The 25,169-nt window shown below is 38.3% G+C and overlaps 1 protein-coding gene across 1 annotated transcript; it reads right to left on the bottom strand.

Moving 5' to 3' along the window:
• Positions 1 to 32: 32 nt before the first annotated feature.
• On the bottom strand, positions 33 to 25,096 carry aco2 (aconitase 2). The gene is made up of 18 exons (XM_003220996.4): positions 24,940 to 25,096; positions 18,042 to 18,184; positions 15,999 to 16,257; positions 15,093 to 15,185; positions 13,555 to 13,713; positions 13,166 to 13,316; positions 11,432 to 11,536; positions 10,120 to 10,211; positions 9,352 to 9,457; positions 8,796 to 8,953; positions 8,608 to 8,681; positions 6,383 to 6,494; positions 5,687 to 5,809; positions 4,222 to 4,377; positions 3,288 to 3,479; positions 1,890 to 2,022; positions 946 to 1,067; positions 33 to 507 (listed from the first exon to the last, which is right to left on the bottom strand). The coding sequence occupies exons 1-18, from the start codon at positions 24,973 to 24,975 to the stop codon at positions 370 to 372; spliced, it is 2,352 nt and encodes a 783-aa protein (XP_003221044.1). The 5' UTR covers positions 24,976 to 25,096; the 3' UTR covers positions 33 to 369.
• Positions 25,097 to 25,169: the final 73 nt, after the last annotated feature.

The raw sequence follows: 25,169 nt of genomic DNA on the forward strand, positions 1-25,169 counted from the left end.
CAGTGTGTTAAAAGAAATGCTGAGACCAGGTATGTCAGTCACAATCTTTATTTCATGTTTTGACAAGGAGAACACTCCTTATTTTTCATCCTTTCACCCATCACTGTAATGATTGGGAAGAAAAATGCATCTGGAAATAAATACAAAGCAACATGGGACAACTGAAATGCATCAAATGGAGGCAGCTATGAAAGCCAGAACCTGATTATGCAAAAAGCAGTACTCATAATAGTGTCAGCAAGTGAGCACTGTAACAAAGAGAAAGTTAAGGTTACATTTGATCACAGACATTTACTCCCAAGAATCACTGTGGAATTGCACTTTTTATGAAGACGGCGAAGTCCACTGGATGTGCGTACTTGTATGGATTCAATGCTTCTGCAGCTCCTTCATTCTGTTCAGTGCACTTCCGGCTTGGAACCATTCGATCTGAGTCTCATTGAAAGTGTGGTTCAGCATAATTGTCTCTTGGCTCCCATTGGGGTGCTTGATTATGCATTTTAGGGGCTAGTGAGCAAATAAGAAAAACAACAGGCTAAGTTTCAGCATCAGTGATCCAATATATGAAATCCCAATCATCCCAGTCCAAAAAATTGCATCTTACGTATATAAAAAGATGTTAGTTTTTGAAAGTAGTGTTTTGATCTGTGTTTGTTATAATTTAACTTCCATTTGATTTAAATGATTTTCAGCTCTATTTACTCCCTGAATAATAATGATGATGATGACGATGATAATAATAATAATACAAAAGTCAAAGCAAGAGATACAGAAAAATATATAATCTAGGTTTTTCATACCAAAGAACTAAAAAGCGAGATGTAGTTAGGAGGCCAGAAATAAGTTATTTTCAAGCTACTATATTCACAAAAAATAGTAGCCCTTTCCAAATATGTAGCAGATAGGAAGTGAAGAAAGGATATGCAGTGAGTCAGCAAGCATTACCTTTCCAGGAGCAAAATCTTTCAGACCCACGATACTAAGCTTGTCCACTGGGTGAATCTTGTCATAATCAGCTGGATCAGCAAAGGTTAGTGGCAGCAGACCCTGCTTCTTCAAATTAGTTTCTGTTCAGAAAAATCAGTTTAATTAAAATATATTAAGATTGCTTTCAAACTGGAATTTTTATTAATCTGTTTCTGCACAAAAATAAAATTCAGAAAGAAAAGAGAAGGGATCTAGCAAAATGTTTTAAACTAAATGGATGTATTTCAGCATGAGCTTTCCTCGCTCCAAGAAAGCTCATGCTAAAACATGCCAGTCTTTAAGGTGCTTTTAAATTCCATTTCTCTCCCTTTTCTTTCCTTTTTTCATTTTAGGACATATATTCTAGCTGAAAGGCTCAATGTTATTGGTAAATGTTGCAATAAACTTGCACCCTTCCTTCATAAACACCAACAGATATCCAGCGAAGAAAAATACTGTCATGCAACGTCACTATAATAAAGGAAAGCAAGTCTCTCTAGCCTACTGGAAAATGAACTGTTAACAAAGTTTTCCTGTTTCATCCGTGCACTTCTCTACTCTTCCACTGCCAATAGGAAGCTGTTACTACTGCACATAGGAGCAGCATATCAGGAGAAAAGCCAGACAAGTTACGGTCTGAACATCTAATATTATAGTTCAAGGAGTTTGCATCAGAATAAGGATTCTTCACACACTTGTTACCAAGACCAAAACATCTGGGGACCCACAGGTTGAGAACCACTGATTTAAGGGAAATGCATAATATCTCAGGAAGGTATCAACTATAGATGAAGCGGTGAATCTACATATGTACAAGCCTGCAGTGTCCCAGAAGAGAAAACATTTGCACAAAAACCTAAGCTAAGAACCCTTCCTAACAAATTTTACAGTAACTGGCTTGAAAAAAAAAATAGAATTCTCACCATGAATTCTTGCAAAGCTCTTGACAATGATGGCTCTTCCTCCCAAATGCCGTGGCTCCAATGCTGCATGCTCCCGACTTGAACCCTCACCATAGTTTTCATCCCCAACTACAACCCATTTAACACCATGTTTCTATGGAAACAAAAAAGAACAGGTGCATCCACATACATTTTCTTTAGCAGTTGCAACTTTAGAATGTTCACCAAGTACTTATAAAAATAGTTTATGTCACATAGTCTTTTGAAGAAATAAATGTCTGTATGCTATGAAAAATCATGATGCTTTATGGCTACCGGTTGAAAGTAAAAATATATGGTGGCGACGAGTAGCCAAGAGTTGAATACACTTCCTTAGAGTTCTAGTGGGCAAGAACCTTTTCCTAAATCCAAAATTATGTTCATGGAAATGTTGGGATTTTCAGTCCCTCTTCCTTGAGGCTCTTTTCAGATGAAGAACATGCTTGCATGGATTTTCAACTACAGCATCAGTTGTCAAGGTGAAGAGCAATAGTAGGGAGAGCTGACTGCATTACCTCTGACAATGTATACTACTCTTCCACGTGCAGAAGTACAATGCTAGATACAGCCCTATGGGCAGTTATCTAGAGACTAAGGGATAATAATCTCATTTTCTAGAAGACCTTGACATTCTAGCAGGAGAATCTGGAAAACATGAAATTGCCTTACACAGAAAAAGAGCAATGATCCATTTAGCTCATGTCTGTATATGCCAAGAGAGTACGATCTATGGCTCTCCAGATCTTGCTGGATTAAATCCTCTGGCAGCCCTGTGGCAGTAGTGGCTTTCTATGGTTTACAAAACAAATATTTGTCCTAAAGATACCATGGATTGAATATGGGACCTTAAGCAGGTGCTTTACCACTGAGGTAGGGGCCTCCTGCTATTAGATGGCAACAAGGAGACCTGAATGTAATGGAACTTGGATGTTGTAAGATTTAACTGCAGTGAAAGTCATTGAACATGGGATTTGACTAGGGTTACTGATGAGAAGGTAGGGCTGAAATAGAATAAACAAAGGCCTTGTAATGGCTAGCAAAAGCTGTGGCCTACCCAGATCTTCCCTCATTTTCAGTGTTTATTTGACAGTAATTGTGAAGGAAGAAGTACCACCTCAGCATCTGCTGGCTGAAAGCAGAACAGCAGCTTCTTTTAGCTGCTCCTGCTTATATACTATTTTGTTCAAACAATGTAGGAAGCACACAGCTAGTTCATAATCTGCAATCAGAGCAGTACAAAAGGGGCCTACGACAACACCACCACTATTTTAAGTATTTACATTTCAGAAAACAACTTGTAAAGGGAGCAGTAATATGTGTGAGAAGGTGGACAGAAACCACACACCTTGGTCCCCACTACGCTATTTACAGAAGTCTTACCTTGTAATAGCGGGCTGTGTCAGGAACAGGTCCAAACTCCTGGTTTAGTGCATTCCTTACTGAGTTGGCCTTGTCATTCTCAATGTTTATGGCACCAATCAGCAAGTTGTTTGAAATATTGTCCAAATGGCCACGGAATTTGAGCCAGGGACCTGCTGCTGAGATGTGGTCAGTAGTGCATTTCCCTTTCACCTGGGACAGAAGGTAACAAGAGGAGCTCAACACAGGTATGCGCAAAAGGGGCATTCTGACAACTTTAAGCACTTAACACAGGAGCTTCATGGGGATGAAATTACAGCTATGTTGTATAAAAAAAGCATAGCGCAACCATTCAGTAATGCATTACATACCATCAACAGCTTCCATGATTATTTTCCCTCCAATGGAAAGATGAGCCTAGCTGTTCTTCAGGGAAAGCTGGAAGCCTATCCTAGAATCTCACCATGAAAGCGATGCTGTTGTTCCATCCCACCCTCTCTATTTGGGATCTTTAAAGATCAGAATGGGTCAGTATCTGTATGTATCTCTTGGTTTCAATGTCAAGAAGGAATTCACGTATTTTCCTATTCCCTCTCAATTATTCTCCCAATCTGTATCCCTCCCAAAACCTGTGATCTCTGACAACATGCACTGGCCACAGCACTTACCAAAAAGTTCAGTGGGTATAGTTCTACATACAGTACTTAGACTCACAGTAATTCTGGAAAAGCTGAAGGATCTACTTTCAAGATTAGGGACTGACAACTGATATGAACATAGCAGCATGCTTCTCTCTTGTGATCCTAAATTATCACATGCGTGGCAGAGTAAGTACACACAATTGGAATGATAAGTCACAGAATGTTTAGGTATTACTGCATAAGGATATCAGAGCACACTGAATACTGTACGACATCAAACCCATGCACCCATCAGGTATTCCGCCAGTCTTTACCTTTATAAGGATGAGCATGTCTTCCAGATCCTTGCCATCCCATTTATCAAAGGGCTCAAGGAGCTGCAAGCGCTGGCTGGTGGGGCTCACATCCACATGCTGGCTGCTGCCATCCTTGGGCGGGTACTGATAGGTGTCCTGCCCTGGATCAAACTCCTGCAGGAAAGAAGAGGAAATAAATGCAGGGAGAAAGACAACTCTGAAATCTTCATACAAATTATTAAGCAGCACAAGGACCACTCAAGCCCTCATGCACCCCAGTTAGTATTCTCGGTCCTCTTTAGGGGTCTTTTGGATCATGTAATCTTTCTTATTTAAGTTATGCCATCCATGCCCTTACTGTCTACTACTATCATGTTAATCTGCCTCACTCATATGCGATACCATTGTTTTCTGGTAAAATTACAGCCTATGCCATATAAAAATTAAGAACATTTTCTTCTTCACAACTGTATTTAAATGAACATTAAATTGTTTCAGATAATTCACTTTTGTACTATATAATAATAATAACAATAGCAATTTATTTATTACCCGCCTTTCTTTGTGCCTCAAGGCATAGTTAAAGCAGCAAAGTAGCACAAATCACTATTAAAATACATACAGCAAATACACAGGTAAAAGGCAGCTTAAAATTTACCAATAAATTGCAGGTTAAAATTCACAAATTAAAATTGACTAGGTAGGCCTGCCGGAAGAGATAGGTTTTAAGTTGTGTCTTAAATTCTGACAGCTGATTTAGCTGTCAGATCTCTTCCTGGAGGTCATTCCATGGTCTTGGGCAGTCGATGAAGAGGTCTTCTGGGTGACGGCTGCCATAGAGTTCTGGCTGGTTGTAGTAGACGCTCTCCAGAGGACCTAAGTGTTCTACGGGGCGGATTGTGCAGGAGAAGGCAATCCTGTAGGTAACCCGGACCCAAACCATGTCGAGCTTCAAAACCAACACTTTGTACTTTGCCCAGAAACTAATTGGCAGCTAATTGGAGTGATTTTAACATAGATGTAATATGCTCACTCCTGGATGTTCAGGTAACTAGTCTAGCGGCCATGTTTTGAACTAATTGAATTTTCTGAATTTGATATAAAGGTAATGCAATATGAAGTGCATTGTAAAAGTCAAACCTTGAGGTTACCAGTGCGTGCACTATCAACTTTAGGTCTTCCAAAACTAGGAAAGAGCCAGAGGAAGTAGCAAACACTCCCGACTGTCACATCTACCTGGGCTGATATTGGAGACACAAATCCAGGAGTACTCCAAAGCTGTGAACACAGTCTTTCAAGGGAGTGTGACCCTACCCGAAAATGCTTGACACACCTCAGGTTACCCTTGATGGCAAGCACCTGTCTCGTCTGGATTCAGTTTCAAATTGTTTTTGTCATCCAGGCCACTACCTCCTCCAGGCATTCATTATATTCCCAGAAACCAAACATAATGAGTAGAAAATCTGACAAAAATCAAGATTACCAGTTTGGGTAACTCATCAGCATCGGGTGCATCAAGTTTGAACTTCTTTCCATCTGCTCCTGTCAGATGGTCGACTTCAGGGTTAAATTTCAGAGTGCCAGCAAGAGACAGAGCTGTTACTATCTAGCAAAGAAAAATATCCATAATAAGCAAAAAGAAAGCCATTTCCTCATTCATCCACATCACTGTCATCAAAAGTTTCTACAAAAGTTTAAACACAATACTATGAACTAGAAGCCTGATTAAAATCTTGCTACAATTCTGAAAACGAAATATCTTTTAGGGAAATACCATTTCCAATATGAACTGCTAGAATGAATACGTTAAAGACCAGGTAATTTTTGTGGTGAACTCTGAAAACATTAAGCTGGCCAGCAAATAACTTTCAGGTTGAAGTTTCGGTGGAAGAAAACAGGATTAATTATCACCTTTACTAATACAGTCAAAGAACTCAAGTGAGGCAAAGAGAAATCATTCTGTCTTGATTTCAGGATAACAACTATTTGTACTTGCATTTTAAAAGTACTTTGGATCATTAAATTTTAAAGTCCTAGAGAAAGAAACAAGGGAAGTAAGGGAGTTTTGCAAGTGGGGCGTTTCACGTTTCCATTGAGAACTGCAGCAGAGTCAGTTCTTCGTGCCCATTTTTCTTTCCCGACCTCATTCTCCTTTCAGCATCAGTTAGAAATACTATACCTCTGGTGATGTCACAAAGGCATGGGTTTCTGGGTTGGCATCATTGCGGCCAGTGAAGTTTCTGTTGTAAGAGGTAACAATTGTATTCTTTTCTCCCTTTTTGATATCTTTTCTGCAGAGACATAAGCATAAGCTGAACTGTATGTCGTGACATGTTCATGTGTCAGCTGCAGTTTATGAGTGTGTCACACAAAAGTAACTAAAAAACTTTGAGAATAAGTAATAAGTCATACATTTTAAAAATATAAATGAAAGGTTTTCATGAGATACATTTCATTATTACAATGTACATATGTATTCATATCTTTTATTAGGGGTTGGCTTAACCTCCAGTTTGCCAGTAAAACTGAATTACTGTGTTACAAAATATCTAAAAATGTGTTTCACCAACATGAAGTATTTGAAAAGCTCTGCGTTGGAACTTAAAGAGTAGGTAAAGAGTGCACTTCCCACTTTAAATCGTGTGGCTGCCTCCTGCAGAATTCTGGGACTTGTCGTTTAGAGACCCAGGACTTTTCTGCCTGAGAATTTCACATTGGTGTATCACATGAATATAACAAGAAATAATAGAAACTCTTGAAAATGTATGTTATCTTACAAATCATATTTTGAAGTATATAAATCAAACATTTCATGAGATATGTTGTTCCCATACATTTCGTTATTACAATTCATGTACGTGTTCGTTTGTCTTTGAAGGGGTTGTTTGTTTAACCTCCAGTTTGCTAGTAAAAATTAACTACTGCGTCACAAAATAATACATTGTCTAAAAAGTGTGTCACTAACATGAAATGTTTTGAAAGTTCTGATCTAAGGAATGACAATGAGGGAGACAACCTGTCAAGAGAAATACATTATATCAGTGCAAATTGACAACTAATCTGGCACCAAAACCCACTGGGGTCTAAACTACTCATCAGATGGTCTCAGATTTAAAAAAAAAAAAAAGGACTCCTCATAACCTCAAGGGTATGACCTGTTTAGAGCTTGAAAGATTTAAGAACACTTAGAAACAAACTAGTAACTGGAGTGTCACTTGTGTTTCCAGTGGCATAACAAGATGATGGCAATTTATGAAAACTGCACAAGGACAGTGATGTTTTGTAACTTTTGATATAATTTTCCATAACATTTTATGGACTGATTGGCAAAGCATACAGTACAATCTGGCAATTGGCAGAAAACGAACAACAGTGGTTAGATATCCATCTACCTGAAGAAGGTGCATCAGCTACAACTGGTATTAAGACTCTAAAAGCCATAGCTACGACCTGGCAATATTGGAAAAATACGGTTCTGCTGCTCTTAAGTATAAACCTGAATTGTACAAACTTTCCCTTTTCCAGATAATCCACTGAGTCCCCCATCATCAATTGTCTAATTTTAACCAGCTAATGTCTGACAAGACCATGTTTTCATGTAAGAGAAAAATATTCACATGGCAAGATAAGCATCCTTATCAAAGCTACTAGTGCACTACATTGGCAAGAGCCAAAACCTGAAAGCAAAGAGAAGATGACCAGTGATGATCCATCTTACTAGCTCAGTTCTCTCAGATAATTGATTTATCTGTTAATACTTTTCTATTGCTATATTGGGGCTGGCCTCCAGATGTTGTAGGATTACAATTCCTAGCACTGTTCATATTTGATGTGTTGTCAAAGGCTTTCATGGCCGGGATCACAGTGTTGTTGTATGTTTTCCGAGCTGTATGGCCATGTTCTAGAAATATTCTCTCCTGACGTTGTGGACGAAACGTCAGGAGAGAATAGTTCTAGAACATGGCCATACAGCCCGGAAAACATACAACAACCCTTCATATTTGACATTGTTAGCTAAATTTTCTTTGCTATCAGGCATTTGAGGGAGGATGAGGGGAACACTACTGGGGAGGTTGTGGGGGGAGCTGAGGTGGATATTTAGTTTTAAATGGGATTTTAATTGTATTTTAACTTATATCCATGACAAATAATTAATTATGTCTTAATTTTTGTTTTTGTGTTTACATTTATTTGGTTTTATCATGTAATTGTAAGCTGCCTTGAGTCTCCATGAGGAGAAAAGCAGGTAGAAATAAAGTTAATAATAAATAATAGCTAATAAGAGTTGCAACACGTACCATTTCAAGACTACTTTTGCCCATAAACTCAAAGTTCTCCATTTAAAAGGACCAATTTCTTACAAGAAAAAAAGGTCACCTATGTCTCACATATATTCCACCTTACCTGTCCCACTGGCCTATGCAGGGTCCACAAGCATTGGCAAGAACTATTCCACCAACATCACGGAGGATTTTGGACTGAAGGAGGCAAAGAAGAGAGTTAGCCTGTGGAAGATTAGGAAGTGGCCTTCATCCCAGCTACTGAATTCTCACATGCCGACCACCAATCATTGCAATCGTCAGACTACTCACATAGCCATCCCTTTCAATAGTGGCACGGATCTGTTCAGAGCCAGGGGTAATGGTGAACTGAGACTTGCATTTAACCCCATGGGCAAGTGCTTGCTTTGCCACTGCAGCAGAGCGACCCATGTCTTCGTAACTTGAATTGGTGCAGCTGCCAATAAGACCTTTGTACATAGAACCAAGAAGATAAGTCAATATCAGACTCTTTCAAGATTCAGCCCTATCTCTTACATAAACGTAATCCAGCAGTACTTCTTTTCTCAGTTTGAAGAGCTACCCAAGAATGCATATTTGCAAGGATGTTGCCCAGGGGACGCCCAGCTGTTTTGATGTTTGTTTGTTTTTTATCATCCTTGTGGAAGGCTTCTCTTATGTCCCCGCATGGAGCTGGAGATGATAGCGGGAGCTCATCCGCGCTCTTCCCGGGTGGGATTCGAACCTGGCAGCTTTCAGATCAGCAACCTAACCTTCAAGTCACAAGGCTTTAATCCACTACAAGCTACTTTGGGGGGGAAGACACAATATACTAGAGAATTATCAACAAAGAAAAAAAAATACTCACCAACTCTGATATCTACCGGCCAGCCCTTCTTTTCTGCCACAGAGCCAATCTCTTCCACACTGTGCGCCAAATCTGGAGTGAAAGGCCCATTAATAAGGGGTTTCAGCTGTAGACAAGGAGAAAAGGCACATAATGGTTGAGAATATTCTGAAGAACACTGCTAAGTCACAATGCCACAAAGAATTTCATATAATAACAAGAAAGGTACTTTTTAGCAGAATTCAGCACTTTTTCAAAATGTTATACTTAAGCATCTTTGTTACAAGTCAAAACCAGGGAAAGTTGGTACTCATAAGTAGAATGAATGTAATTTTGAGATCAGGCAAAGTAGTACGAAATATAGCTCATTTAATTCATGAGTCAGAAGGGGCTTTTAATGGGTGGTTTTAGCTCTGTCATTGTTTTACATAGTTTTAATTTTGTTTTTAACATAACTGTTGTAGTGTTTTTTAAATATTTATATTGTATTAATCATTTTAAGCTGCACTTTATTCCAACAGTTGTAAGCTGTCTTGGTTCCTACGCCGGAAGAAAGGTGGAGTATAAATTAAGTAAGTAAATAAGTAGGTGGCAAATTTGATATGCATGTTTCAAATGGCTTTGCTATATTTCACATATTTTTCTTCTCAAGTCCATTTTGCCTGTCCAAATACAAGCGAAGTTTTTTTCATCACACATCCCTCTTGAACAAAGTCACTAACATTCCAGTGGCTTTATTAAATCACTTCCCAAACATCTAAGGTTTTCCAAGACCCTGAAGAGTCTTACTTCACTGAGGTTAATTTCAATTAGCTGGTCATACGGACAGCCAGGATCAGGCTTCAAGTATTCTTGGAACTCATCTGCCAAACTAGCAATCTCTGAAATCAGAAAGGAGAAAAAGATGAAACAAGTTCAAGAGCAGATGTACTAGTAACCATTACTTGTAAACAAGCAACTTCTTTCCAAGAGCTCTTAAAGATGACTCAACAACTACCTCAAATGCCAAAGTATACTACATACAAAGCCACTAGTTTGTGCACAATTTATGATTAGCGATAACCAGGGAAACCTCTCAGGCCCATATGCCCCTATGACTCCACTCTGTGAACAAGAAAAAGTATGAAAGTTTCAGCTATTAATATAGAACAGGCCAAGTTCACTATTACAGAAGCTTTCAGATATATGTTTGGCTTGTTCTAACTAAAGTGTAATATTCGGGTTTGTGACAACAAATTTTAGTCAATACAAGCCATGGTTGCCTGGAGTTCTCCATAAAATGAAATTGCACTTGGATTAAAAGTATCAATGGGAATGGGAAGTTGACAAACCAGATGGTTGCTATTGCTTACCTTCAAATAATGTACAGAATGTTTGAACTGGGCTTGTATACTTTAGCTGACCATAAGCTTTTCGGTCTAGCCATAGTTAAATAGAAGTATGTTTCACATGTGCCCTGGATGTTTCACTGTTACTGACACTGGGCTTGAACCCAAGCTGCAACTCTGCATCACCTCTAGATGAAACAAATCAGTTCATCTAGCAAGGCCTCTATCTTTCATTGCTATCATATTCCATTAGTCAGGTGACTTAAAGGAGCATCCCTTTAAAAATATATTACGCTTCATCCCATGAAATTTCTTGAGTGTTTTTTCTCAAGATTTCAACTTTTTCCATTGAAATCAAACCAATTACAATAAAAGATAAATGGTAAATAGATGGCAGACTAGAATAGTCCCAGTGATTTTCAATCTCCCCTCTTAATATTACTCAAAATTATTCTATGTTCTTAAATGTAAATATACCAAAAGTGTATCATCCCTTCATTGCCTTAGAATCCAAATTGTCTAAACAACAGTTTGTTTAAAGCAGCATACAATTAGCAAGGTCTGCCTAAGCAACAACACATAAATCAAAAATAGGAGTCATAAGCATTTCTGAAGTCCACAAAGTCTGAAAGAGACCACTCTTGTTTTTATTCTCTTCGGGATTCTGTCTACATAAAGAAAACTATAATGAAACACATTGATATTTCCTAATAAGACAGAATATGGACAATTTCTTAGTGTTTTTCATACTGCTTGACACCATATCAACTTACCAGTTCGCCCAGTCTTGGACAAATATTTCTTCATCCGAGAATTGTAAGGGAAGATGGAAGTGGTAGCACCAATCTCTGCTCCCATGTTGCAGATAGTTGCCATTCCTGGAGTTGAAAAAGAACCATAGCACAAGTGAGGACAGGAAATAGACATTAAACCCATTTATAAACAACTATAAGGAGATACTTCAGACTCTCATCAGGAATAATAAAATAATGCATTTTAGAGATAAAAGAGCCACCTAAATGCCCTAAATGCACAAATTTCTGTTGGCTCTTGGAAGCTAAACATAATCAGTGCTAGTTGGTACTTGGATGGGATAATGGCAATGAATACCAGGTGCTGTAGGTTGCAATTCAGAGGAAAAAATTGGAAAAACCACCTGAACACTCCATGTATTAGAAAAACCTATGAAAATTCATGAAGTCACAATGCTGACTGCCAACTTGAACGCACGTGCATGTATGTGCCTACACAAGGAAAGAGGCAAATTCACCTCTTCTAAGTCAATCAGATGCTATAGATACCAGGTTTTTCTTGTTGCAGTCTCCACAAACCTAGAAATTGGAAGCTAAGGCTAATACCTTAGGAAATGTGCTCTGTGTGAGCAAAGCTGTTCAGTTCCACAAACTGTACCTGTTTATAGCTTTCTCCAGGCAACCACATTCTTCCTTAAAAGTTCTGACTCAAATTCAGTTAAGCAGGATGGAATGGCCCAGAGCATCAAAGATATCACAAACAGCCATTGGTTTCCCACATAGCCAGTCCTCATTCAACTATAAGGCCCATATTCCATATAAGCATTTTAACTTTTGTTTTGCTCACGCTTTGTCTCGTTTTCTATGACTTCCTAATAGTACTGTAAGTAATACGTATTTGAAGTCCTCAAGTTACTTTTGTAAAAAATAATTGCTACTGTGAAGTGTAAGTTAACATTAAAAAATCCATTTTATTCCCAGCTCATACCTTAAATGTGTCTATTCAATCCCAAGAGCAGAAAAAATGTCAAAACAAATCTGAATAAAGTAATGCTTTAATATCTAGAACCAAACATTAAATCAGTGATTAAACACTGCTGTTTGCATTACAATGTTTGAAGGAAAGGTTATTTCTCAAAGTACTATTAGCTTTGCCAAGAAAATAAGGTATATTTCACTGTTGTCCGTCACAGCAAACTAATGCAATGACAGTGCTTTTAAAATGTTAATTATTTTTCTGTAGAAAGCACCATGTCTAGGCATATAGCATCACTTGTTTCAGTTTGAAGCACCTGTCCTTAGACTATGATCGCCTGAATTTTCAGAAAGGCAAGTCTCAAACTAGCCACCAGAGACCAGATCTTTCTTGACATCCTAGTCCTAACTCTGTTTCTACAGAAGTAACATTCAGAAAAACTGAAGAATATTTATTGTTTAAAAACATCAACCAAATGAAGAAACTCAACCCTGTCAAAAAACTCAGAACATATGAAGTTTTCTCAAACTATTACAATGGCATCAACCAATCTATTTTTGGCTGGCTCTGATTTGGCACAATTCATCTGCTTCAGTTGTAGCACTAGTTTTAAAGAGAAGTACACGAAGACTCTTTTGCATTAAGACTACTGACTTATTGCCTAATTCTTCTCCCAGTGATGACCAATGAATAGCTTGGTTGAGCTGGTGATAGGCTGCTCTGGTTGTTATTGTTAATCAAAGGTTCTCATTAAGGGAATTTAAGCATTCCTTCTTTACCTGTGCAAGAGATGGAGTCTACTCCAGGCCCATGATACTCTATGATGGCTCCTGTACCACCTTTCACAGTGAGAATGCCAGCCACTTTCAGGATTACATCTTTAGGAGAGCTCCAACCTGACAGCGTGCCAGTCAGTTTTACACCAATTACCTAGGAAACCACCAATAAAACTAAATTAAGCTACCAGGATAAGTACCTCCACAAAAACATGTGAATCAATTTTCTCATGATGCCCTGTAGTAATTATTGAAACATAGCAAACAAAGAGATTTCTGGAACAAAGTTAAAGGCCGATTAAACTCTGGTAAGTTTAACAAAATTAAATGATTTAGTTCATATATCCAAGGTCCTGCGTGGAGGGAAATATTTATATTATTCACTGTCTCACCTTTGGGCATTTCAGTTCCCATGGGATTCCAGCCATAACATCAACAGCATCAGCTCCACCGACTCCAATACAGATACCACCCAAGCCACCTCCATTAGGAGTATGGGAATCCGTACCAATCAGCATAACACCAGGATATGAGTAATTTTCCAAGATGATCTGAGAAATTAGATGCAAATTTAAGCAAAGATCAGTAGAACAATGATAGATTATATTCTGCAAATTTCAGTTAAAATATCTATAACTAGAAGACATTAAAGAAGGCAGAAGATCAGGCTCAGATCAAGGAGAAAGTAAGAGCAGCCAATGGTTTTTTGGGGGTTTTTTGGGTCAGGAGTGACTTGAGATACTGCAAGTCACTTCTGGTGTGAGAGAATTGGCCATCTGCATGGACGTTGCCCAGATGTTTTTACCATTTTTGTGGGAGACTTCTTTCATGTCCCTGCATGGGGAGCTGGAGCTGACAGAAGGAGCTCACCCCTCTCCCCAGATTCGTAAGGAGCATAAAAGGGCTCCTTCCAACAAATGTTCTGTTTGATCCCCATCCCCATTGCCTTTGTAAATTTTCTGTATTCCAAAAATCCAATTAGTTCATTTAATCATCTGAATAGCCAAGTAGCTTAGTAAATGACCAGTCATTCTAAAGTCAAATCCAGCAAGATCAATCCAGGCCCTTTCTAGGAAGATATGTGAAGACCAACATTATAATAAATAAAGTGAGTTCTGGAACAGAAGACCTTATTAAAATTTAAGATACAACTGAAAATCTATCTCCACCCAGTCTGTTTTTAACAATTAATTTTAAATCACATTCTATGTCATTACATTTTAATCTTTCTTCCATGTATTGCGATACGAGTATTTTCTGGAAACATGTTTTAATATATGCTTTTATTGAATGTATTCAAGCTGTAAAGAGAGGCAGGTAATAAAAATATTATTATATTATTGTCTAATATGTCTAGTATGTCTTTCAAGCCCTTTCTATCAAAAATGGATTTCCGCAGCATGACATGCAAATGATCTTTGTCCACATCCATGTACTTCAGACCTACCAATTTACTATTTGGTTTAGGAGTGAGAGAAAAACTCAACTACAGTTTTACGTATTTTACATATAGATACTTGGCAGAAAACTATGCTTCTGGTTATGCTTTAACCAACATTTAATGAGCTGGAAAATGTGTCCAAAGCAACTTATACTGATCTCTTTGCAAAACTACATATCAAGGAGAAAGGAAAGTGGCAAGTTAGCTTCATATGGAAGATGGATAGTCAACCCATCAGGGAAACCACAAGGGGCAGAAAGGTTTTTCAGATGGCAAAGCATGTACACTGTATATACATGTGGTCTCAGATTAAAACCCTGGCTTCTTCCAACTGGGTTGAAAAGCTCTTGACTGAACCTATGCCACCATCAATGTACATTAAATTAAGTTAAATGGACAGATAGTCTGACTGGGTGTAAAGTAATTGTCTATGATACAAACTAGATTACAGAACTTCTCTTTTTAATTTATAAGAAGGAAACAATTTACCTGGTGGATGATTCCTGATCCAGGTTTCCAGAAACCGACTCCATACTTGGCACCTGCTGTTGCTAGGAAGTTGTACACTTCTTGATTAATGTCCTGTTTATACACCCAAAAATAAACACACCTTCATAAAACTTCTACCACAACTATTCCACAAGTAAAACTTATTCTTCAATTCTGTGCTGCTCTTAGGACAAAATCCACTAGTCAGCTTCAACTAGTGCAGTCTCTGGAAAATCATCAATTACATAAATTTCATTAATCCAAAAGGTCTATTCTAGTTAGGACTAACAATTTGATTTAGGCTCCTAGTTAAAAATGCCTATTTCAAAGATTTACTCTGAGTGAAGAATGAATCATTAGTCTAACTGGATGATGAATCACTTCAATGAAAAATAAAGATTTTTTAAATTAAAAAAACACTGAAATATACATTCGAACTCCCTTCAAGTACTCACTCCAGTATTATAAACTTTAAACATATGTATAAAATGAGATGCTACAGATGAAAATAAAAAACTGTGAATTTGCTATTTTTTCACTGGAGAGAACACCTCTATAGAAATTTCTAGTCAACTAGAATGACTATATTGTAAAATTCTGCTGGAAGCTAACTACAGAATTTCTTTGGAGGACCTAGAGATTCCTATAGAAGTGTATTCTCTAGGAAACTCCATAATCAACTTCAGAAAAAATGATTATAAGGTTGCACCACAGAATCTAAAGATTCCCAGAGATAACATTTTAATCAAATCTGTGAATAATCAAACCCACAAAACCCAAATCTGCAAATGTGGAGGATCACTCGCACAGTGCAAAAGTAGGTATGATAATGAACATCACACATTAATTTAAACCAGCCCATTGATTTGTTTGTAAGCTTCTGGTAAGTAAAATATAAAGAATAACCTTTGCTCTTCTGAGATCTTTCTCACCGCCTAGCTGTGCTTCAATAAGGTGATCACAGTGGATAGTGGAGGGAACAGCGACTCTGGGCAACCCACTGCTGATGAATTGCAGCATGGCCATCTGGGCAGTGGCATCCTGCATAGCCACACGGTCTGGCCGCAGGCGGAGGTATGACTTGCCCCTCTCAATTTCCTGCTTCACAGGGTCATCTAAATGGCCATATACAATTTTCTCTGACAGGGTGAGGGGACGGTCCAGTCTGTTGGGATGGGGAGAGGGAGGGAGAGAGAGAGGGGGGGAGGGAGGGAGGGAGAGCGAGCTTTATGTTTTTAGCATATGCATTTTCACCATCTCATATTTTTCAAAAGTAACAGGTTGTACTTTAGCTCATAAAAATCCTTCTGGCAGGCCTTCAGTTAACACCATCACAGTGTGAAGTTCAACATTCCAGAATCTGTCCATCGTAATACAGTATATGGAAAAATTAAGTCAGCAGAGGAATTTATAACAACTAGTCAGTCTTAAATTTGTTATATTTTCATTGTAAGAATGGACAAATTTTAGACCTTAATTAAGTAGAAATCCTGTCTAGTTTACTGTGATCACAAAAGTTAACACCAGGAGGGAACATTCGCACTCAAGCTAGGAGGGAAGGAAGAACTCAGCCCTGTGACCCATTCCTGCTTTTCGACAATAATCAAGAAATCAGAAACTTCTATCCTCTGAATTACTACTGAGGAGTTGTCGAAGGCTTTCATGGCCGGGATCACAGGGTTGTTGTATGTCTTTCGGGCTGTGTGGCCATGTTCCAGAAATATTCTCTCCTGGCGTTTCGCCCACATCTATGGCAGGCATCCTCAGAGGTTGTGAGGTATGGATAAAACCTCACAAGGTTGTGAGATATGGATAAAAACTCTTATTGAGGAGTTAGCTAACACAAATACTTTCATAGTTGGATTGGTTACAAACGTCAGTTTTAATGGAAGATACAAATATCCACAGAGAAGGTCATTTGAATAATTATTTTAAACCTCCTGAGGTGAATGACACTAACACAAGATAGTCTATGTACAAAGAAAATATGTCCAAATAACATATATTATTGAAGTTCCCCGTACAAAGCTCAATTTGACAGTACCAGACAAAATGAAAAGGAGCAATAGCTCCAACACAAAAGTTATCCAAGTCTGATATTGGTTCCAATGTATATAGGCTTCAGGGATACATAGTCAATATCTTCCAAAAATAATGATGGAGCACCGCTCTCAAAAAAGTCTTCGAAAGTAAAGTCCAAATAAAGTCCCAAGTCTACAAGGGTCCCGGGTATTTTTGTACCCTGTTTCAGGGAGAAAATCCCCTTCTTCAGGAGTTGGTATACTCAGCAACAATGAACTTATATATAGTGCCTAATTGCTTACACTGAGTGACTCTGCTTGTGGTGATTTCAAATCTGATCTTGCCCAAAGAAGCTAAGCAAGGTCAAGCCTGGTTAGGACTTCAATAGGAGATATCCTACATAATATCAGGGATCTCGAGAGAGGGCTGGAAAAGTACACTGCCTGAAATCCTGGTGAGCTATTTTTAATCTGTCACAGTTGGTAATATGGGGCTAGACCCAGAGTGAACAAAGTGGCCCATGAGCAGCATGCAGGTCACAAGGTAACCCTGGAGACCTTAACGTTTCCCCCCTTATAATATCCTCAAATATCTTACAGAGGTCCATTTGATACTCTTTTTGGATTCCCTGGGCTATTTCAGGCAGCCAGGGAGGTGCAGCCAGGTTGTTAACCGAGGCAAGGCAGGTTACTGAGATCATACCCTTGTTGTTTTTTCAATTGTGAGCCACTTTGACTCACATTTGAGGAAAAATGTGTGATATAAGCATAATAAAATAATGATAATATTCTTGGATTTTACTTCTTATTCTTGGATCCACTAGACAAATGTAGTTCATTAATACAGCTCCCTGTTATTTTCTTCCTAAATAATTTTATTCAATAACCCTTTTAAAATATAATATCTCTGTACAACAACTGTTCTTACCTTTTCCGGACAATGGTAATGTTTTTCTCAAGTTTTTCATAATTTATGTATTCATTGGATTCAAACTGACTCATAGCCACCTTGGCCCTCTGGCACAGGACGGCACTGACATGGTATCTCCGAACATTTTTGCCCAAGGCTTGCTGAAGAAGACAAACAAAAGCACTGTTAACACTCACCATCAACATTTTAAAGAAATATACATCCTACAGTAACAAAACAATAAATACTATAGTTTTTTGATGCCAAACACCAGGTTACAGAATAGTGATTGTATCCAAAGAACTTTCTGTAAAAGTTCGCAGTTCTTGGGAAAGTCCAAATGTCAAAGATTACAACAAAGACCTTCACCAAATCAGACTGAAAGCAAGTCAATCAAAATAGTTCCTTAAAATTAAAGAAAAACATTGCTGTATCAAGTAGAAGCATTCTGAACCTAGTTTTCTAATTGTAGGAAATGTTTCCCACAAGGACCAAAGTGAGAAAACATAATCAACTTCTGCTTCTTCTGCTACATAAGTAGATCAAGCCACAAAACTGGTCACCTTCAGCCAGAATTCATAGGTTAGGCTCTCAGGAAAACCTTTAGCAAATCAATTCATATTTTGCCATGCAGAGGAATCTCACAGTTACAATGACAACCAAATCCTACAATGATCTTCTGGAAAAAAGAGCAGGATACAAGCAGATGTTTTAGGTCAAGTGGCTTCTGTAAAAAGTTAATGTATTTTAATGGAGGTGTATACTCTTCACAGATAATAAAGAGTGACTCTCCTCTCTCTCAATTGCAATAACATCACACATAAGAGAGATTAGTAGACTACTACACAAGTAATCACAGTCCACATTTAACAGATCAGGATTATGCTCCAAGCAGAGATTAACACCATTCCCTAGTGCTGGTATTAGAATCTCTGACAAAACTTGCTATTTTCTCACTGCAGGACTACATTTAATATAGGAGCTGAACACCAACAGTGCATACCTTAACACATTTACTTGGCAGTAAACCCCATTACTTAATTGACACACTCTAATGAAGATGCCAGAATCAAACCCTAAGCTTTTTTCTGTCCTCACATGACAGAAGTTATTGAAAAAAAATCAGTTTCAAGTCTCATCAACTCATGACGAACCACCACAAGACTTTGTTCAAATCTGCTCTGAACATTTCTAAACTGGTAAAGGATCTGAGACAGAGGAAGTAACACAAATCCAAATAATGAAGCAGAATTTCCAGATCTGCCAGTGTATATCTTACAAATAGCTAGACCCATCTCATAATCATTTCTAGATGCAGGATACAGATAGACTGAAAGATACCTATCTATTTTAGTTTTTGAGAAACAACATTATATAGTGAATTTCATTCCAATTGCAAATTACAATATAAAACAGTGATTCCCAAAGTGGGCGCTACCACCCCCTGGTGGGCGCTGCAGCGATCCAGGGGGGCGGTGATGGCCACAGGTGCATTTTTTTGTATTATCTTTCTATTCTGAGTGAAAAAAATAGTTTCATAATTTCAAACTTCAATGTTTCTAATTTACACCTTTCTTTGTCATATTTTACAAAAAAGGTAGAAACATTAATACATATATCTTTCTGTTTAATTGCTATTAAAATTTTTAAAAAAATAATTTCCAGGGGGCGCTGAGTAATATTTTTTCTGGAAAGGGGGTGGTAGGCAAATAAGTTTCGGAACCACTGATATAAAACAATGCAAGATTATACACATGAGAAATTTTACTCATTTCTTTAGCTCAATGGGCATTTCAGATGGGCCACAATCACATATTACTTCAAAGTCATGTTTACAAATACATCAAAGCACTGGAATTAACAGCGCATTCATGTTAATGTAACTGATATAAACCATGTTGCTAGTAACATGAGCCCTACCTGGCTCAATTATGAGGATAGCAACATGTTTAGGAAGCACCATCACTTGGTAATGGGATTCAGTCTCAGCCCCATTTTAGTCCCATGATTACATGGAATGCAATGTCCAGAGGGTTTGTGTGCATAGCAGATGCACGCTGAGCCTTCAGGGTAACAACAGACTATTGCTTTGTTCTTCTCCAATATTCTTCCCTAGTTGTGTATATTTTACCTATCCTTTAAAAATGTTATATACATAAGACGTAAAGCAGTGGAATGTCATTGAGAACAGCATACAAGAATTGTTACTGTGCATGGAACAACATGCTGATGAAGTGTTCCAGGTTATCACAGTCCCTAAAAAAGTGTTCTTTAAAAATAAAAGCACACTAGTTACTCCCATGAAAAAAAATCTCAGAGATCCTCATCCTCAAAAATAATCTAGTTTGACTTCAAACCCTTCAATGTAGTAGTACTCACTCTGTTAAACTACAGCCTATATACTATGCTTGCCTGGTAATAGCAAACTTGTTAACACAATGGAATCTAGTTCCAGGTACCCATATTTAGTGTTTGGCTACAATATGAGGAAGCATACTATTTTTTCAGTATTGGTTTTAAACTTCATTAGGTGCCTAGAGAGATTATAGAAAAACTAGTTGTACCCGGCCACGCGTTGCTGTGGCGTATGGGAATTCTTTGTTAGGTAGGTGGAATAACAGTGAATAGCTTTGTAGCCTGAAAGCCTGGCCATTTTCTTATGTGAATCCTTGTTTGGTGAGGTGGAATAGAAAGGAATAGGCTTGCTGCTTGGAAGGTTAGGTAGTTGCCTTTTAGGGGAATGTTTTTTTGGGGTGGTAGAATTGTAATGAATAGCCTCGGTGGTTCAAAGCCTGGGTGCTTGCTACCTAGGGGAAATCTTTGGTTGGTCAGCGTCAGAGTAGTATCACTGTTTCAAAGCCTGGTCGCCTTTTACGAAGGTTAATCTTTTATTGGTCTGGTTGAATTGCACTGAATATCCTTGCAGCTCCAATGTCTGGCTGTATTTATTATTTTGTATTTTATATATATATATATATACACAGTAGAGTCTCACTTATCCAACATAAACGGGCCGGCAGAATGTTGGATAAGCGAATATGTTGGATAATAAGGAGGCATTAAGGAAAAGCCTATTAAACATCAAATTAGGTTATGATTTAACAAATGAAACACCAAAACATCATGTTAGACAACAAACTTGGCAGAAAAAGTAGTTCAATACGCAGTAATACTATGTAGCAATTACTGTATTTATGAATTTAGCACCAAAATATCACGATATATTGAAAACATTGACTCCAAAAATGCGTTGGATAATCCAAAACGTTGGATAAGCGAGTGTTGGATAAGTGAGACTCTACTGTATTACAAAATATAGAAAGCATGGCACATTGCCTGTTGTGGGTTTTGGCATTTTTTTGGTGTTGTGATTGTGTTTTTTGTGTGATTGTGTTGTATCTTACTGGAGGCAGGGATGATGGATTGTGTTGCCAATTTTAGAGTGTGGGGGGTGTTGGGTTTTGATGTTTTGTGAGTCGCCGTGATGCCAAAAGCCTTTTATATATATATAGATTGGATCACAGTAACTGAAACAAGTTTCAATGAACTGAAACTGGTTAGTTAATTCTGCTTGACAACTAATTCAGCAAGTGAAGTAGCACTACCAATAAAATACTCTGTAGCTTTATTTTAACCAAGTGATAGAATATTGAGAAGAGCAGAGGCAACAGTAGATGACTTATACATTAATAACAGACTAAAGTTTCATAATATAATAGGAAAGGGTTTGAGAACTGTGAAAAAGAAAGCATGGCTGTAAGAGAAGATCATGTATCAGAGAAAAATTACTAAAATTGTTTTATTTCCACACTTTATCTCAAAATAATCAGTTGATCTTAAAAGCAGGCACTCATTCCTTGCATACTATCATATTCAATCAGTTTGCTTTTCCCTACTTGAATGTGCATATACTCAAGGTTACATTCTCTTAGAATATACATATCAAATGAAAACCACAAGGGCATCAGAGAGGACAATTATGATATACTATAGCTGTTCCTATTACCATTTAAACAGAATCAAGATACTGCAAGATTAATATGGGGTGGGTGTCATGGAGTAAGTGTGATGTAAAGAAAACATGTAATGGCATCCAGCCAAGGCCATTAATGCAGCAAAAGGCATGCCCTTAGAAAAAGAGTGATAAATCTGGCATACCCGGAGAACCAAGTAATCACACCTATTTTCCTAGTCAGAAAAAGGCACACATAGTTGAGACACCCCATACCTCAAACTACCCTTAAGAGTGTCCCCAGAAGCTTGGGGAACAGTATTGATTATATGATGATTAAAAATGGTTGACCACACAAACACACAAAATAGCAGTTGCTCACCTTGCATTAATATATTTTTTTAAAATAGCTTCTTGCTACTAGAGTTATGGAAGGCTAATCACAACCTCTTGAAAACTGTTATCAGACGGAAGACCTTTGGAAAAGTACACTACTGGAAGCCACATTGAAATATGATGACTATTCTGATCTGAACACTAGTCTATGTGGTGTCTGATAGCTTGCATCTCAGCTATTATCATTTTATAAAAATGCTATGTTTGTTATTAATCTTGGTAGATGAATATGAAGTGTTTTCAGATCATCTATTCAAACATCCAAAATTCATTGGTACTTTCTTCCAGATAACTGTGAATAACATTAACATTTTATTTTAAAATATTTATTCTGAAATACAAGTTTTCCACCTGGATTACCTCACACATAACTGATACAAGGCACCTATATAAAATAGCCTCGCCTGTTACAGTGGAATATTTCACAAGGAGTGAGAAAGAAAACAGATCTGTTGAACGAATCCCTCTTTTACAACACTACTCTATTGCGTCTGCTAAGAAATAAGCTCCTTTTCACTAGTATGCCCAGGTAGGTACTGTACATGTAGACCCTCAGTTAACTGGTACCTACCCTTGGGGACTGGTATATACTGATACATACATACACACACATATATAGTATTGTGCAAATTTCTCTTTCACTGTATATAGCCTGGACTATGTTACACACAGTGGACGGAATAATCATTATTTTTTTCTACAAATTTTTAATTAATTTGACACATTAATGACACATTGTGTCAGCAGGGATCTTTTGTCCAGGTATGACTTACCGGTAATAATGATAGTTTATAGACTGTCTTTCTTTCCTAAAAAGACTCATTATAGTAATAATACATTTTATTTGCTACCCATCTCTCTTCATGAATAGAGGCAGGGTACAACACAGCTGAAGCATGTTACTATAGAACACAAATATTAAAAATAAATTTCCTATATACAGACACACACATAGAACAAAGATTAAAAGACAATAAAAATAGAATATACATCTAAAATTCATAGTTTACAATTGACTGGGTAGCCCCCAATAATGCAGCAGATTAAACCACTGAGCTGCTCAACTAGCTGACCAAAAGGTGGGTGGTTCAAATCTGGGGAGCAGGGTGAGCTCCTGTCATTAGCCCCAGCTTCTGCCAACCTAGCAGTTCGAAAACATGTAAATGTGAGTAGATCCAATAGGTACTGCGATGGCGGGAAGGTAATGGTGCTCCATGCAATCATGCCAGCCTCATGACCTTGGAGGCATCTACAGACAATGCCAGCTCTTTGGCTTAGAAATTGAAATGAGCACCAACTGGACTTAATTTCAGAGGGAAACCTTTACCTTTATTAGACCTGTCAAATCTAAACACCTCTAAAATTGCATTTCTGTACATACAGTAGACTCAGTTACTTAGAACTCACATGATCAGAACTTGCAAGCAACTGGCAAAACATAGAAAAAATTGCACTTTAAATAAAAATGTTTTAATAATACAGCAAAATCAATTTTTATATTACAGTAAAATTGTTACATTAAAGTAAGTCTTTCTTAACTTGGTGTTAATTGCTGTATTTCAGTATTAATTTTAAGTAAATACAGAGTTTATAGTGTGATGTAGTATTGGGTGTAGTAATAGATAGGCCTATTTTTAATAGTCATTCTTAATTATACACACACGTACCCCCCCATCCTCCCCCCCAGGATAGGGTTCTCCCTCTCCCCCATTTTACCTATTGCCTTCCCCTTCCCCAATCACCTACTCCCCTATTCCCTTCCTTTCCTTTCCCCTATATTCCCTCCTTCACCACCTGAGTTGTACCCCTTCCCCTCATACCCCTCCCCACAATTCACTGTAAAATTTCAATAAAAAATAATTGGAAAAAAATTTAATTATACACACACACACACACACACATACATATACTATGTATGTGTGTGTGTGTATATATATATATATAGGCATGTATGTATATATGCACATTGAATGGTGGGAAGAAGGAAAAAATCTGGTAACAAAGTAACCTGATGAGGTAGATTTGGAGATTTCATTCCAATACTATATATTTGCCATGACAAGCCACAAAACAGGGCCTCTTTTACTGAACCTCCTAAACACACCTCAGTGCAATCCCTTCATCCCACAGTAAAATAAAGAATTACAACTAAGTTAACTCGTGTATAGCTGAGCCTGGAATGTGTGAATGATAGGCTTCCCTGCACTAGCAGCCACCACTGTGAATAGCGGGGCCAAAACCGAATAACCTTGCCCTCACCTTGGCTACCAAGTTGCAGGGCAAGGTGCATCATGCTAGGCCCAAGGGGGCTCGACACCAAGGCGAGGAGGCAGGCCGCTCATGCCCGCTCCTCCTCCGTCCCTTCCGGGGATACTGCACTCGTTTCCATGGAGCCACAACCCAGAGCCACATGAGGGACGCTCTGACCTAGGGCAGAAAAAGGAGGAAGCAGCCTTCCCTTATGGAAGGGCGCCCTCGGGCCTCAAACCGCCTCACGGACAGTGTCACCGAGGCTCCGTTTCTGACCCACAATCAATTCACAACCGGCTCCACGGCCACTGCGCTCACCTGTAACCGACTGACTAGGACATAGTACGGCGCCATTTTGTTCACTGACAAAGATGAAGTCGCCTAGCGATAACGTCACGCGTCGGTTTTTAAAAAGCAGCCCCACAGGCGGAGCATTGACGCAGGACGTGACGCCACGGGATTTCCGGGGGCGTGGCTTCCCAACAGGAAGCTGTGATGTATAGAGTGCAGCGGCAATCCTCCTCCTCATTTAGTCTATAGTACCAATG

The sequence above is a fragment of the Anolis carolinensis genome, chromosome 5 (genome assembly GCF_035594765.1).
Source record: "Anolis carolinensis isolate JA03-04 chromosome 5, rAnoCar3.1.pri, whole genome shotgun sequence".
Lineage (NCBI taxonomy): Eukaryota > Metazoa > Chordata > Lepidosauria > Squamata > Dactyloidae > Anolis > Anolis carolinensis.